Source organism: Homarus americanus, unplaced genomic scaffold (genome assembly GCF_018991925.1).
Source record: "Homarus americanus isolate GMGI-L3 unplaced genomic scaffold, GMGI_Hamer_2.0 scaffold367, whole genome shotgun sequence".
Lineage (NCBI taxonomy): Eukaryota > Metazoa > Arthropoda > Malacostraca > Decapoda > Nephropidae > Homarus > Homarus americanus.
The window spans coordinates 2,272,345-2,288,481 of NW_024743709.1; the positions used below are offsets into that span (position 1 = coordinate 2,272,345).

Here is a 16,137-nt window from a genome sequence, read left to right on the forward strand (position 1 = left end):
GTAGCGTAGATCTGTAGTAAAGATTTTGACTCCTGCGGTTATTCCGTGTGTGTGTGTGTGTGTGTGTGTGTGTGTGTGTGTGTGTGTGTGTGTGTGTGTGTGTGTGTGTGTGTGTGTGTGTGTGAGTGTGCGTGTGTGTGTGTTTATTAATAGAGTTGCAGCCGGTGGCTGAAAATATACAAACTTACATGTGTGTGTGTGTGTAGACCATCTCGTAAGCCATAACGGGGTAGACTGAGGTAAATACCGTTATTTGTTTAGCGGCAGTGTGTAGTAGTAAGCCGTACGGTACAGCGGTAACGGAGCTGTACGTAAAAGTAACTGCAGTTAACAGCAATATGGTGACAGCGCTTTAGCAACGGTATGGTGGTAATTTAACAGAAGTATTAGTAACGGCTGGCAGTAACACCAGTGACAGTAACGGCTGACAGTAACGGCAGTGACAGTAACAGCAGTGACAGTAACAGCTGGCAGTAACAGCAATGACAGTAACGGCTGGCAGTAACGGCAGTGACAGTAACGGCTGGCAGTAACGGCGGTGACAGTAACAGCAATGACAGTAACAGTAGTGACAGTAACAGCAGTGACAGTAACAGCTGGCAGTAACAGCAGTGACAGTAACGGCTGGCAGTAACAGCAGTGACAGTAACAGCTGGTAGTAACAGCAGTGACAGTAACAGCTGGCAGTGACAGTAACAGCTGGCAGTAACAGCAGTGACAGTAACAGCTGGTAGTAACAGCAGTGACAGTAACAGCTGGCAGTAACAGCAGTGACAGTAACTGGCAGGCAGTAGTGACAGTAAAAGCTGGCAGTAACAGCAGTGACAGTAACAGCTGGTAGTAACAGCAGTGACAGTAACAGCTGGCAGTAACAGCAGTGACAGTAACGGCTGGCAGTAACAGCAGTGACAGTAAGCAGTAACAGCAGTGACAGTAACAGCAGTGACAGTAACAGCTGGCAGTAACAGCATAGTAACAGCAATGACAGTAACAGCAGTGACGGTAACAGCTGGCAGTGAGCAGTGACAGTAACAGCAATGACAGACAGTAACAGCTGGGAACAGCAGTGACAGTAACGGCTGGCAGTAACAGCAGTGACAGTAACGGCTGGCAGTAACGGCAGGACGATAACGGCTGGCAGTAACGGGAGTGACAGTAACAGCAATGACAGTAACAGCAGTGACAGTAACAGCTGGCAATAAGAGCAGTGACAATAACAGAGGTAACAAGAAGATGAATGGTGGTTATTGTGGTCAGTTAAACGTAACCACCGTCTTGTACCATCCTCTCTCCTACCACCCCCTCACCACCCCCTCTCCTACCACCCCTCTCCTCCACCCTCTCCACCTCCTCTCCCACCTCACCTCCCTCCTACCACTTCTCCACCACCCTCCTACCACCCCCCTCCCACCACCCTCCCACCATCCCTCCCAACATCCTCCCACCATCCCACCCTCCCACCACCCTCCCACCCCCTCCCACCACCCTCCCACCACCCTCCCACCACCCCCTCCTCCCACACCTCTCACCACCTCCTCCCACCACCTCTCTCCTACCACCTCTCCCACACCTCCTACCACCTCTCCTACCACTCTCCCACCACCCCTCTCCTACCACCCCCTCTCTCCCCACCACCCCCTCCCACCACTCTCCTACCACCCCTCCCACCACCCTCCCACCACCTCTCCTCCACACCTCCCACCCCCTCCCACCACCCTCTCCCACCACCCTCTCTACCACCCCTTTTCCTACCACCCCCTCCCACCACCTCTCCTACCACCCTACCACCCTCCCACTACTCTCCTACCACCTCCCTCTATTCTCCTACCAACCCCCTCCACACCCTGTCTCACCACCAACCCCACACCCTCACCAACACCACCTCCTCCTCCTCACCACTCCCCCCTTCACACCACCCCCCTTCACCACCCCACACCCTTCACCACCCCACACCCCCTCACTACCCCACACCCCTTCACCACCCCACCTCCACTACCCCACCTCCACCACCCTAGCCCCTTCACCACCCCATCCCTTCACCACCCCCCACCTCACCTCCACCCCACCCCTCACCACCTTCACCACCTCCTCGTCTGTGTGTGTCTGTCTGTCTGCTTGTCTGTCTGTTCTGTTCTGTCTATGTCCGTCTGTCTGCCTGTGTCTCTGTCTGCCTGTGTCTGTCTGTCTGCTTGTCTTCTGCCTGTGTCCGTCTGCTCGTTCGTGTGTGTCTGTCTGTCTGTCCGTCTGTGTTCTTATGATTACCACAGCTTCACTCTTCCTGTCGTTCAGTTGACAAAATGGGATGTTGGAACTCTTCTCTCTCAGGTGGATATCAGAGAACGGTGAAGATAACGCGGGTTGGATATATTTCACCCGATGATTGACTACGTTAACTAACCTAACCTAAACTAAACTAATATTAGGTCGGGTAAAATAAACTGGCAAGCGTCTTAGTGCTCAATATCGTATCCTACGCATCGTCTTGAATCCTTCGCAGTCTTGATATTTCGGCAATACATACTGAGAAACTTGACAACGTGCGCTATGCTTTTGTACCCGCGCAGTATAGTATCTCCACCCTACCTCTGCGCAGACTCTTTTTAACTGCGCAACACCGGGTGGAGTAGGTGTCTAAATAGAGGTTTATGACCAGTTAAGTCCACTAAGAGGTTCTTCCTGCCAGTGTTGTCATCAGGTTGGTTTTGGTGAAAATGTTACGCTTAAAACATTACGTCAGGAGGTCTAATGTGGTTGGTGACCCTAGTTGTTGGTTGTGGTTGGTGGTGTAGATGGTGGTATGGTTGTGGTTGGTGTGTAGTTGGTATGGTTGTGGTTGGTGTGTAGTTGTTGTGTGGTTGTGTAGTTGGTATAAGGTTGTTGTTGGTTGTATTGGTGTAGTTGGTGGTATATGTGGTTGGTGGTGTAGTTGGTGGTGTGGATGTTGATGTTCTTGTTTTCTTCATCCTCTTTCACGACATATTATTATTAGTAGTGGTAGTGGTAGTAGCAGCAGTAGTAGTCGTAGAGAGAGTAGTAGTAGTGGTAGTAGCAGTAGTAGTCATAATCATTATAAAAAGATCGAAATATTGCTACACTGGTGACGTCACTGTTTATTTACACTACAAATGTATTAAAAGGGGGAGGTGTGTGTGTGTGTTTTAGTGTTATACAAATCATTGTGTGTGTGTGTGTGTGTGTGTGTGTGTGTGTTTTAGTGTTATACAAATCATGTGTGTGTGTGTGTGTGTGTGTGTGTGTGTTTTTAGTGTTATACAAATCATTGTGTGTGTGTGTGTGTGTGTGTGTGTGTGTGTGTGTGTGTGTGTGTGTGTGTGTGTGTGTTTTAGTGTTATACAAATCATTGTGTGTGTGTGTGTGTGTGTGTGTGTGTGTGTGTTTAGGAGCAAATCATTGTGTGTGTGTGTGTGTGTGTGTGTGTGTTAGTGTTATACAAATCATTGTATGTGCGTGTGTATGCATGTGTTGGATGAATGTCTGTTTGAGATATATTTACTGACCACACATCATGACACTTGGCCGTCACACCTACGCCCATCCGCCGCCGCCCACAACCGATTCCCAGTATTGGTCACGTTTGATTTTACCCTCAAATGGAAATGGCAGAACAAATCTCGATAAAGTACTCACCGTAGTTCCTGTGCGTGTGTGTGTGTGTGAGTAGCCAAAGTGTGTCAGTAGGGTGAGTCAGTAGTCTTAAGTGAGTCATACACAAGTCTTGCGTCAGTATAGCCCGCCAGGACTCGGGTAACACTCAAGGAGCATCTGGCCGGAAATCCTACTACATATTGAGAAATGTCAGCTCTTTGTCAGCCCCAGCAACCTCTTGTCCTATCGTCATTGTTGCTGACTATTGCTGACACGTAAATTAGTGTGTTGTAGCTAAAAAAAATAAAACTGGGAAAGAAAGATTATTTATTAATATTTTACGTCAATATTTGTGTTACGTCATGAACAAGAGACGGCGGCGGCGGCATAATTGACTTAACACAAACTCGTTACTATTCTACCAGACTTAGACATAAACATTAAATAATCTCATAAACTTAATAGGAAATTTATCAAACTCAAATTTAGTTACTCGTGTCTGTGTTTATCATTCATAGTGACGGTAGTCGGCGAAATGGATCTTGACTACATCCTCCCCCACTGATCAATACATTTCTTTAATTTTCATTTCTTTTTGACTATCATGCAACTTAAATTATCATACATACTTAAATAATCTATATTAAACTAAATATATTAATTATTTTAGTGTAATAATACGGTATAACATCAATTTACGATAATATTTAATACAGTATCCCTTCCAGCCAAGACGCGAGGTGTAACACTAGACGAGTGTGGACGTTTTCACCCTCGTTAGCACACTGTATCTAAAGCCATTTCTTCATAATCTTACAACATTTTATTAAACTTCAATATTTTTTTGGACAATATTATCATTTTACGTTAGAGTTGTGTTCGTGTTTTTGTATACAGAAATAGACAGAATTTCTTCACCTGAGTCACCTGAGCCTATTTGGTTTTTACTGGTATGTGTTTGAGGTTTTATATAGAGGTGATAAATGTATTGCGCCAATATTCTTTCAACCTTCAACTATCTAATGGCGTTTTTGTATAATAGGAAGTGACTGTAAGAATTATCAAACACAAAAAAATTATTATTATTATTATTATTTTATTATTATTATTATCATCTTAGTAAAATATGTACATAAGAAAATAAACAACTAGAGAAATATCAGGTAATAAAAAACTCAATAATATTTAATTAACTAGATACTTTACCTGAAGACTAAGATTACGGTAGAGACCTATAAGAGAGATTATTATTAGTATTATAGAATTTAATTTCCTGAGATACGTTTTGTCTCCGAGAACTAGGACAATTAAACTTAGGAATGTCTTTTGAGAATTGTATAGAAATATTTTAATAGTCGCTGCCAAGACAGACACGCAGGTGAACGCCTCCTTGCAGTACGAGGAACTGCGATGTTATGAAACCTTCTACCAGTGGTTCCTCGTTTGTTTACCTTTAGTATTTGTTTTATTTCGTTTTATGTTTTTTATTATACTTTTTATGAATTCTTTGTTCGTGTTTTTTTTATATAACATCTGCTGGCTCACCATTTATTATTGTCTTCATAACCGACTTGTTTGTTTGTGGCGTTGGTTCACATCTGGTGTGTTTGGTGTTATGGTTGTGTGTTAGGTGTTATGGTTGTGTGTTTGGTGTTATGGTTGTGTGTTAGGTGTTATGGTTGTGTGTTATCCAGGGTGTGTTAGGTGTTATGGTTGTGTGTTATCCAGGGTGTGTTAGGTGTTATGGTTGTGTGTTTGTGATCAATGTTACGATAATTCACGTGTGATATTATTATTAATTCGTATTTATATCCTTTATCTTAACAAACAGCAATTATTATTATTATTATTATTATTATTATACAGTCCGTTTGATACAAGTAGTACGTCCATAAGTCACGTTAATTGGATGGCGCAGTGGTGTCTGTATATAGCGCTGAGATATTCTGCTGGCAGGATAGGAATACACAGATTATATCAGTACAAATGTATGGAAGAAAGTGAAAATATTGATGCAGGTTAGGTTAATGATTCAGTGTAGGTAAGTTGTTGTTTATTAGGAATATATGAAGATAAAAACGATGTCTATGAGTCACTTTTATAATGCATGCAACATTCTTTAACTCACAGCGGCATCGTAAGAGTGCCATGTGTCTGCTGGCCCAGTTATTGACTGTCACACACACACACACACACTTCTACTTGTTAATATTGAACTACTGGAGTTTATTCATAATTCTATCTAATTTGATTGGCTGATTAATGTCCAGAATAACACTAGAGTACCGGGGAAATACTTGACACACACACATGACAGTTCTTGTAAAACCTTCATGCAACTTATGCAACGCGACATACAAGGTGGAGTTATCGTACCTCAACACCCGGCTGTTTGTTGTCCAATGGCGTCACTGGAAACACACACAGCTTCCAGACGGTCCAGTATGTTCTTATATTTATCGACGCTGTTCTGTATATTATGTTTACTTTAATGTGGTTTATGTTTATTAAATGTGTGTGTTTGTAGATAACATTGTTCTTTCTTGTGTTAATTGTGGTATGGTTGTAGGGGTAATGTTTATATATGTATCTACTGAGCAACTTCTTGTAGATTTCACCTGTTGCATGACATACCTCTGGATATCGTGTCTTTATCAGTCATAAACTCCTCGATAACATCGTTCATTTGTGTAATTCTCTCATAAATTATAAGTTGTACGGCAGAAGAGGATGTTATATGACGCATAGTGAGGAAGACCCAGGGAAAACCTTAGGAAAGATATGCCTGACTCCTGACAGGCAGGGAGACAGGGCCGCTGAAGTAGGCAGGCCGCTGGGGCAGACTGGGACACACACAGGTAGTCCACATCCAACCGTGTGTACGAGAAGGTGTATCGCTGGTGCAGGTAACCCGTGTGTGTGTGTGTGTATGATCAGCTGTTCACTGTGACGACACACCCGGGCACCTTGGCTCCTCCTGGCGCCTAGTCAACTTTCACATGTGTTCCAGTGATCGTTTATATTCTTACAACTGAAGTGAAACATACAATGAAAATTAACTGAAAATATATACATTATAAACGGAAAAAAATATATACAGGAAAAACGAAAAAAATATATACATTATAAACGAAAAGAAATATTCTTGAAGTTACTAAAGTGCAAAAGAGATTGTGATGTTTGTTGGCTGTGAGAATATCCATAAATGCCAAGTGTACAGTACATATTCACCCAGGCTGCTGCCCCTCTGGCCCCCCGAGGAAGAGTAACCAGGGTGTGGACACTGTGGGGCGCTCCTCCACCACTGCCTGCCGGAGGTGTACAAAAATTTTTGTTTTGTTACAGTACGAAAAAAAACATACTGACTTCTGGTACAATGTGAAGTAATAACAGTAGTGTGTTGTGAGGAGTTGTAATTGGGTTGTGAGGGGTTGTACTGTGTTGTGAGGGGTTGTACTGTGTTGTGAGGTTGTGGTGTGTTGTGAGGGTTGTGGTGTGTTGTGAATTTGTGAGGGTTGTGAGGTTGTAGTGTGTTGTGAGGGTTGTGGTGTGTTGTGAGGAGTTGTAGTGTGTTGTGAGGTTGTGGTGTGTTGTGAGGTTGTGGTGTGTTGTGAGTTGTAGTGTGTTGTGGTTATACTGTGTTGTGAGTTGTAGTGTGTTGTGAGGGTTGGTGTGTTGTGAGGTTGTACTGTGTTGTGAGGGTTGTGGTGTGTTGTGAGGTTGTAGTGTGTTGTAGGGTTGTACTGTGCTGTGAGGGTTGTATGTGTTGTGAGGAGTTGTAGTGTGTTGTGAGGGTTGTGGTGTGTTGTGAGGGTTGTGTGTTGTGAGGTTGTAGTGTGTTGTGAGGGTTGTACTGTGTTGAGGTTGGTGTGTGAGGGTTGTGGTGTGTTGTGAGGTTGTGGTGTGTTGTGAGGTTGTAGTGTGTTGTGAGGGGTTGTACTGTGTTGTGAGGAGTTGTAGTGTGTGTTTTGAGGGTTGTAGTGTGTTGTGGGGTTGTGGTGTGTTGTGAGGTTGTGTGTGTTGTGGGGGTTGTGGTGTGTTATGGGGTTGTACTGTGTTGTGAGGGTTGTATTGTGTTGTGAGGTTGTAGTGTGTTGTGGGGTTGTAGTGTGTTGTGAGGGTTGTGGTGTGTTGGGGAGTTGTAGTGTGTTGTGAGGGTTGTGGTGTGTTATGGGGTTGTACTGTGTTGTGAGGTTATGTGTGTGTGTGTAGGGGTTGTACTGTGTTGTGAGGTTGTACTGTGTTGTGAGGAGTTGTAGTGTGTTGTGAGGAGTTGTTCTGTTGTGAAGGTTTAGGTTAGGTTAAGTCAACTTAGGTCAGATCAGCTTTGGTCAGGCCATCTTAGGTTAGGTCATTTCAACTTAGGTCAGGTCAGAACACATCGTGGTAAGAGTCAGTGAAGGTGGCTGTTGACGACACATTTTGCTCCCAGGTCAGGTCTCTGGTGATGGCTTCTGGCCAACTGTGAAAGTTGTTAGTAAGCTGGCGAGGACGAGTGTGTGTGTGTGTGTGTGTGTGGTGAATTTGAAGTGAATTTTTGCCGTGTACAGCAGCTAGTTTATTGTAACCCCTATTCTCATCCTGTGAATGGTTGCTCCAAAAAGGATTACAGAGTTAAGTAGGATTATTATCACTGCTGGTCAGGATTTTACGGCTTTCAATGTGTATTTCTAGTACAATATTTACTTCAGTTCTGTACGTGGGAGTTGACTTAGCTACCAGGTGCGAAATGAATACACTCAATATATCAGCTTACCATCGATAGTGTGCCATTGGTTGGGTCTGTCCGTCAATAACACTGCCTTTAATTCACATACTGCAAATACTATATCCTAACCTTAGTCTAGCGGTTATAACATCTAGTGATCTTGGATAATGGATTAATCTCTGTCTCTGCACTTATCTTAGGGTTCTGATTGGCAGACCGAGAGTGTGTTCAGTAGGTTTTGATAGAGGTAAGTTAAGCTGGGACATCAACTCTTATCATGTTAACTGGGAGGGAATCCGAGGCAGCTTGATCCTGATACCCTCGTCAATAAAGCTTTAGAGACAAACAGGTGTCAGTGTGAGTTGAGATGTCAGGGATAAGGAGTCAGTGAGGAGGAGGCTGTCTGTGCCTGTGACTGTAAGCTTCAGGGCTGTTGGTGTGGACATAACCACTGGTTCCGGACATAATTAATATTCCGGACATAACAACTATTTAACATAAATAATGAGGATGGGTTTTTCCCTCACTGTCTCGCCTCTTGTCCTGGCATTCTTAATAAAGTTTATGGGTATTTTCTACAATGTGTTACACCACTAGCATACTAACTAGGCCGTGTTTGCTAGCATTAATTCGCTGGGTCGTGTTCGCTGGCATGTATTCGCTGGGTTGTGTTCACTGGTATGTATTCGCTGGGTTGTGTTCGCTGGCATGTATTCGCTGGGTCGTGTTCGCTGGCATGTATTCGCTGGGTTGTGTTCGCTGGTATGTATTCGCTGGGTTGTGTTCCTGTATGTATTCGCTGGGTCGTTCTGTTCGCTGGTATGTATTCGCTGGGTTGTGTTCACTGGTATGTATTCGCTGGGTCGTGTTCGCTGGCATGTATTCGCTGGGTCGTGTTCGCTGGCATGTATTCGCTGGGTCGTGTTCGCTGGCATGTATTCGCTGGGTTGTGTTCGCTGGCATGTATTCGCTGGGTCGTGTTCACTGGTATGTATTCGCTGGGTCGTGTTCCTGGCATGTATTCGCTGGGTTGTGTTCTGGTATGTATTCGCTGGGTTGTGTTCGCTGGCATGTATTCGCTGGGTCGTGTTCGCTGGCATGTATTCGCTGGGTTGTGTTCGCTGGTATGTATTCCTGGGTTGTGTTCACTGGTACTGTATTCCTGGGTTGTGTTCGCTGGCATGTATTCGCTGGGTCGTGTTCGCTGGCATGTATTCGCTGGGTTGTGTTCACTGGTATGTATTCGCTGGCATGTACTGGCTGTATTCGCCTTTGGCATGCTATTCCTTTAGGTCGTATTCGCTGGGTTGTGTTCGCTGGTATCTTATTCGCTGGGTTGTGTTCGCTGGCATGTATTCGCTGGGTCGTGTTCGCTGGCATGTATTCGCTGGGTTGTGTTCGCTGGGTTGTGTTCGCTGGCATGTATTCGCTGGGTCGTGTTCGCTGGCATGTATTCGCTGGTCGTGTTCGCTGGTCTGTATTCGCTGGGTTGTGTTCGCTGGCATGTATTCGCTGGGTCGTGTTCCTTGGCATGTATTCGCTGGGTCGTGTTCGCTGGTCTGTAATTCGCTGGGTCGTGTTCGCTGGTCTGTATTCGCTGGGTCGTGGCATGTATTCGCTGGGTTGTGTTCACTGGTATACACTGGTTTTTACCTCCGGCTACACTAACAACGTTAAGTATTTCGTCATTATTATTTACATTATTTGTCTCTTTGTTCCTTGTTCAATTTATTCTATCTTTATTAATTTGTTTTCTCTTTATTTTCCTTCTGCCCCAATACTTTTTTTTAGGTAAATCTTTTTTTTTTTACCCTCACGATTTTTTTTATGGTGAACAACTTTTAAACATTTTCCTGCTTATATGTTTTTTTGTGACGAAGTTGGATATGACGACGAGATGAAAAAATGTACTAAGATAAATGAGAGAGAGAGAGAGAGAATACCGTCTCCATATCAATAGGAGGATGGTGGTGGTGGTTTACGCCCCCCACCACACCATGCCAACACACCCTACACAGTAACACACTCTACCACACAACACCACACCACATCACCCTACCACACAACACCACACCAACACCCTACCACAACACCACATAACACACAGTACACCTACACAACACCACCACACACCTAACACACACTAACATCCTACCACACAACACCACACCAACACCTACCACACTAACATCCCTACACAACACCACACCACACACCCTACCACACTCTACCACACACAACACCACACACCCTACCACACAGTAACACACTCTACCACACACACCCACAACACACACACTAACATCCCTACCACACAACACACACCAACACACCACCACACTAACATCCCTACCACACAACACCACACCAACACACCCTAACACACACTAACACACACTACCACACAACACCACACCAACACACCCTACCACACAGTAACACACTCTACCACACAACACCACACACCACACCCTACCACACACACTAACACACTCTACACCAACCTAACACACTAACATCCCTACACACACAACACCACACCACACCCTACACACACCTACCACACCCACACCCCTAACACACACCCACACAACACACCAACCCACACAACCACCCAACACCAACACCCCCCTAACACACACTCACACAACACACACCAACACACCCACCCCTACCACAACACCACACCAACACACTAACACCCCACACCCCACACACAACACCACACCAACACACCCTACCACCCACACACTATTTACCACCCCTCAGACACATTCGTCGTATTAGGAAATTTGTGTGTGTGTGTGTGTGTGTGAGTGGTTGTCCTTGTTCCTCCACAGATATACTGAGACAAGGGTTAAGTTATCGTACAGTCAACATGGATACAGTCAGCATGATGTAATACAGTCAGCATGAAGTAATACAGTCAGCATGATGTAATACAGTCAGCATGATGTAATACAGTCAGCATGATGTAATACAGTCAGCATGATGTAATACAGTCAGCATGATGTAATACAGTCAGCATGATGTAATACAGTCAGCATGATGTAATACAGTCAGCATGATGTAATACAGTCAGCATGATGTAATACAGTCAGCATGATGTAATACAGTCAGCATGAAGTAATACAGTCAGCATGATGTAATACAGTCCCTTTGTCAGTCTACAAGAAGGTTAACTGGTGTTCGTGCCTGCTGGGGAAGGCGACTGTTCAGGGTTTTTCCCCACTTTATGTTTGTTTTTTCATCTTCCATGGTCCGGTTTTTACTGGTCGTCATAATCCCTGGAACAACTTCTTTTAAACACTTCTTGGAGCTCAATATTTTTCTTATTACGTGCTGTTGTGAGGGGTAAAGGGTTGATCTTTTAGGGATGCAACTAACCCCTACCCTACCCTCGTCTCTCCTCCTCACTAGTGTTAGAAACGATCACCAACTCAATTAGATGATTTCCTGGTGTATATGGAATTATTTCATCATAGCAACTACTGGTGGTGGTGTAGGACGATGGTATGAAGGGAGTAGCCAATGTTCTCACTGGGGTCATTCTCGCTTTTTATTACCTTGAGTTCACCTTCTTCGGAAACTATTGTACTCAAGAGGTCCTGGAATTGTTATACCTCGGGTGGATCTTGAAGTTATCGTACGTATCTTGGGATCTTGCTGCTGGTAGGGCGGAAAATTATCGTACCCCGAAGGTCCTGGTGCAGTGGGAAGTTATCGTACCTCAGGGTTCTGTCCGAGGCTTGAAGGTCCCAAGCGGCGACGATCTGACCATTGTGCGAAGTGACCGAAGAGGAGATGGACGGGCCCAAGGGACCTGCAGGTTAACGACGACGAAGGTTCCTGTTCGTTGGTGTGTTAGTTAGGACTCTACTCGGGTGCCATTATCAAGAAGATTTCTGCTCACGAGTGCGGTTATTAGGCATTAGCGCGATTATTAGACAGTATTGCGGTTACTAAGGTAATTTTCTGCCTCGTAGTACGGTTGTTAGGACAAACTCAGCCCTGGTGCGGTTATTGGGACAATTTCTTCCAAGTAATGCGGTCACTAGAGACAGTATCCGCTCAGCAATGTGAATATAAGGACAATTGTGAACTAGACTGACTCTGAACAATACTATGTAACTCTGAACACATTTTCAAAGATCCATTAGAATTATAGAGAGTTCTTCTAGGGTCACCTGTTATTGTCAATGTTATCACTCTTACAATAATGTAAAAATAGAGACTCTATATTTTAACTAAATCCACCGATAAATTCTATCTCCCTCGAGGCTCACCTGAAAGACAGAAAAGACACTGAACTCGAATTTGGTCATGGGCCATCCGAAGACTCTTCCTCCCCCCCCTGAGAGTGTCTGAACAATGATACTAAACTTTAAGCACATTTTCGATGAGTCATTGCAAATATTCTGAACATCATCGACAGTTAAGGGAAAAAATATGTGAACTTTAATGATATTTCAAGTACCATTTCTGAAAGTTGCTCAAATTTAAGGGAAATTTTTTTAAAGTTGCTCAGATTTTTGGGACGATTTCTGAAACTTGCTCAGATTTTGGGGACGATTTCTCAAAGTTGCTCAGATTCAAGGGAAAATTTCTGCAAGTTGCTCAGATTTTTTGGGACGATTTCTGAAAGCTTCTGGGGTAATCACATGTCGAGGTCGGAAGCAAAAAAAACAAAAACTATTATTTCATTGTTTCGTGACGTGGCTCTGAGATTGACTGATGGGGACTTAGAAATTATTTATTGAAGACAATGTTCAATGATTTACTGTCAGCTGAAGTATCAAGTGTGGTCGCTTTTAAAACCTGGTGATGAATTAAGGCTCTGTGGTTGATTTTCTCTTGTTGATATATAAGATTTACCTTGATAAGCCTGGTAAAGCGTGACGAGGCACCGTGATTGTCAGTACCTTAAGGTCTTTTAGTTAATATATAATACAAAGACACTATGATTGGACACCTTATAGAGTTAGTATATAAACTTAGTTCTCTAATAACAAGGCTCTATGATTTACAGCTATTTAGGATACAAAAAAATAACTCTGTGATTGTATTAAAGGCTCTGAAATATCGAAACATCATCTCTGTACCCTCAAGACAAGGCACTGTAATTGATTCCCTACATTGAGGTTTTAAACACGAGTATTATATAGTGTTGAGGAACAAGGCGCTACGATTGACTAACATCAGCGTGCCAAAACAAACCTTCCTAACTAGTGAATGACTCCACTAAGATTTTGAAAAGTAATCTTAGTGTCGAGACGTGGCTTTGTGATTAACTGTCCAATTAGATTTAGAAAAACAATCTCGAGCTTAAATATCAAGGCTTGGCTCTGTGATTAACTGTCGACTAAGACCTGGAGAGAAAAATATAATAGTGAGGAAGGATTAGATCTCAGCTAAAGGAAAGAGAAGGAAAATGAGGGTAGGTTCAAGCACACACCCTGGGGAAGACTCCCTCACACTCTCCGCCGTGAAGGAAGGTTCCTCCACTCACCACTCAGGCACCACTCAGCCTCACCACACAGGCACCACTCAGCTTCACCACACAGTTACCAGTCAGCCTCACCACTCAAATGGCCACACCGACCTATATAAAGGGTAAGTAGGGAGTGCTTCTTCAGGTGTTTCATCAGGTGCTTCTTCGGGTAATCGCATTAATTAACCTGTAGTATGAGTATTGTAATTTTGTGTGTGTGTTTTTGGATGTTAATTAAGTAATTTATCTGTATTCATTTATAATATTCTTCTTTTCTTCCTATTATTATTATTATTATTATTATTATTATTATTATTATTATTATTATTATTATTATTATTATATGTTGTTGTTGTTGTCGCTGTTGTTATTATTATTATTATTAGTAGTAGTAGTAGCCAACACCACCCTCAGTGATGTCAGAGTTACAGTAATACGTTACTAGTGTGTGAGGGAGAGAGGGGGCCTGGTGGTGTGAGGAAGAGCCTGGTGGTGGTGTGAGAGGTGGTGTGTGGTGTGAGGGCCCTGGTGGTGTGTGAGAGCCCTGGTGGTGGTGTGAGGGCCCCTGGTGTGTGTGAGAGCCCTGGTGGTGGTGTGAGGCCCTGGTGGTGGTGTGGAGAGCCTGGTGGTGGTGTGAGGCACTGGTGGTGGTGTGAGGCCCTGGTGGTGGTGGAGGGCACTGGGTGGTGGTGTGAGGTGGTGTGAGAGCCCTGGTGGTGGGGTGAGGGCCCTGGTGGTGGTGTGGGGCACTGGTGGTGGTGAGGGCCCTGTGGTGGTGGTGTGAGAGCCCTGGTGGTGTGTGTGGGGCCTGGTGGTGTGGGCCCTGGTGGTGGTGGTGTGAGGCCCTGGTGGTGTGAGCCTGGTGGTGGTGGAGGCCCTGGTGGTGGTGTGTGAGGGCCCTGGTGGTGGTGTGAGGCCCTGGTGGTGGTGTGTGAGGGCCCTGGTGGTGGTGTGAGGCCCTGGTGGTGGTGTGAGAGCCCTGGTGGTGTGGAGAGCCCTGGTGGTGGTGTGAGAGCCCTGGTGGTGGTGTGAGAGGTGGTGGCCCTGGTGTGTGAGGGCACTGGTGGTGGTGTGAGGGCCCTGGTGGTGGTGTGGAGCCCTGGTGGTGGTGTGAGGGCCCTGGTGGTGGTGTGAGAGCCCCTGGTGGTGGGTGGTGGTGTGGAGAGCCCTGGTGGTGGTGTGAGAGGTGTGGAGAGGGTGGTGAGAGCCCTGTGGTGGTGTGAGAGCCCTGGTGGTGGTGTGAGCCCTGGTGGTGGTGTGGGCACTGGTGGTGGTGTGAGGGCCCTGGTGGTGTGTGGTGGTGTGAGGGCCCTGGTGGTGGTGAGAGCCCTGGTGGTGGTGTGAGAGTCCTGGTGGTGGTGTGAGGGCCCTGGTGGTGGTGGCCCTGGTGGTGGTGTGAGGGCCCTGGTGGTGTGAGAGCCCTGGTGGTGGTGTGAGAGCCCTGTGGTGGTGTGGAGGCCCTGGTGGTGTGAGAGCCCTGGTGGTGTGAGCCCTGGTGGTGTGAGGGCCCTGGTGGTGGTGTGAGAGTCCTGGTGGTGGTGTGAGAGCCCTGGTGGTGGTGTGAGGGCCCTGGTGGTGGTGGTGGTAGTGCTGGTTTTCAACACTGAGGCGACATATGTGGCTCAGTGAGTCATGTGTTACCATCATGTTCCCACAGGTGTTGTCTGATGGTCAGGTGAATTAAATAACCTAGTGTTGTTTGACCTCGGGTTTACCTATATTTTGTCTAACTTAACTTAGACTAAGCTAACTCAGCCTAGTCTAACCTAACCTAACTTTAGCGACTCGTAAAGTTAAGCCTCCCTATACCGTACTCCTCTCCATAATAATCTGTGAGATGGGGAGGATAACGGACCCTCGATATAACGTACTTTCATATCTATATACTTCATTAGATGGAGGTTTTACATTTAACGGACACCTTATTATAACGGACTCTCTTCTCCATACAGCCCGTTAATTGGAGGTTTCATACACAGCACATGAATAATTATACATTACGTCATTCATTAACTCTCTACGTCAGCTGTTGTGTCTTGTGACGACAAAAATTTCCCCAAGTGACCAACCCACACTACGCACCAGGGGACGCCGCCATCTTGGATTTTAACATCACTTAAACCTCATAATTTACATTATTTTTATGACGTAATGTTTATATACCGATAATGAGGTTGTTTGGTGGTTGAGACGTTAGGTAGTTAAGGAAAGGAGTAGTTAAAGAGGTTAGTGGTGGAGAGAGAGAGAGAGAGAGAGAGAGAGAGAGAGAGAGAGAGAGAGAGAGAGAGACTTGGTAGTGGTAATTAGAGGTAAAAGTGTTACTGTATATGAC

At 45.1% G+C, this 16,137-nt stretch overlaps 1 protein-coding gene across 8 annotated transcripts in view; it reads left to right on the plus strand.

The window, feature by feature from the left end:
* Positions 1 to 16,137, plus strand: part of LOC121877482 (patched domain-containing protein 3-like) — a 118,789-nt gene that overhangs the window by 29,135 nt on the left and 73,517 nt on the right. Inside the window, exons 1-2 of one of the 8 annotated variants that reach the window (XM_042383259.1) lie at positions 6,327 to 6,464; positions 13,386 to 13,927. The exons of 1 other annotated variant lie outside the window; for it this stretch is intronic. In XM_042383259.1, coding sequence (XP_042239193.1) covers positions 13,746 to 13,927 — 182 coding nt within the window. In that variant the 5' untranslated portion in view covers positions 6,327 to 6,464; positions 13,386 to 13,745. Of the gene's footprint in view, positions 1 to 6,326; positions 6,513 to 11,152; positions 12,160 to 13,343; positions 13,928 to 16,137 lie in introns of those variants that run through there. 6 more of the 8 variants (XM_042383257.1, XM_042383255.1, XM_042383258.1 and 3 more) reach the window with 6 other exon arrangements.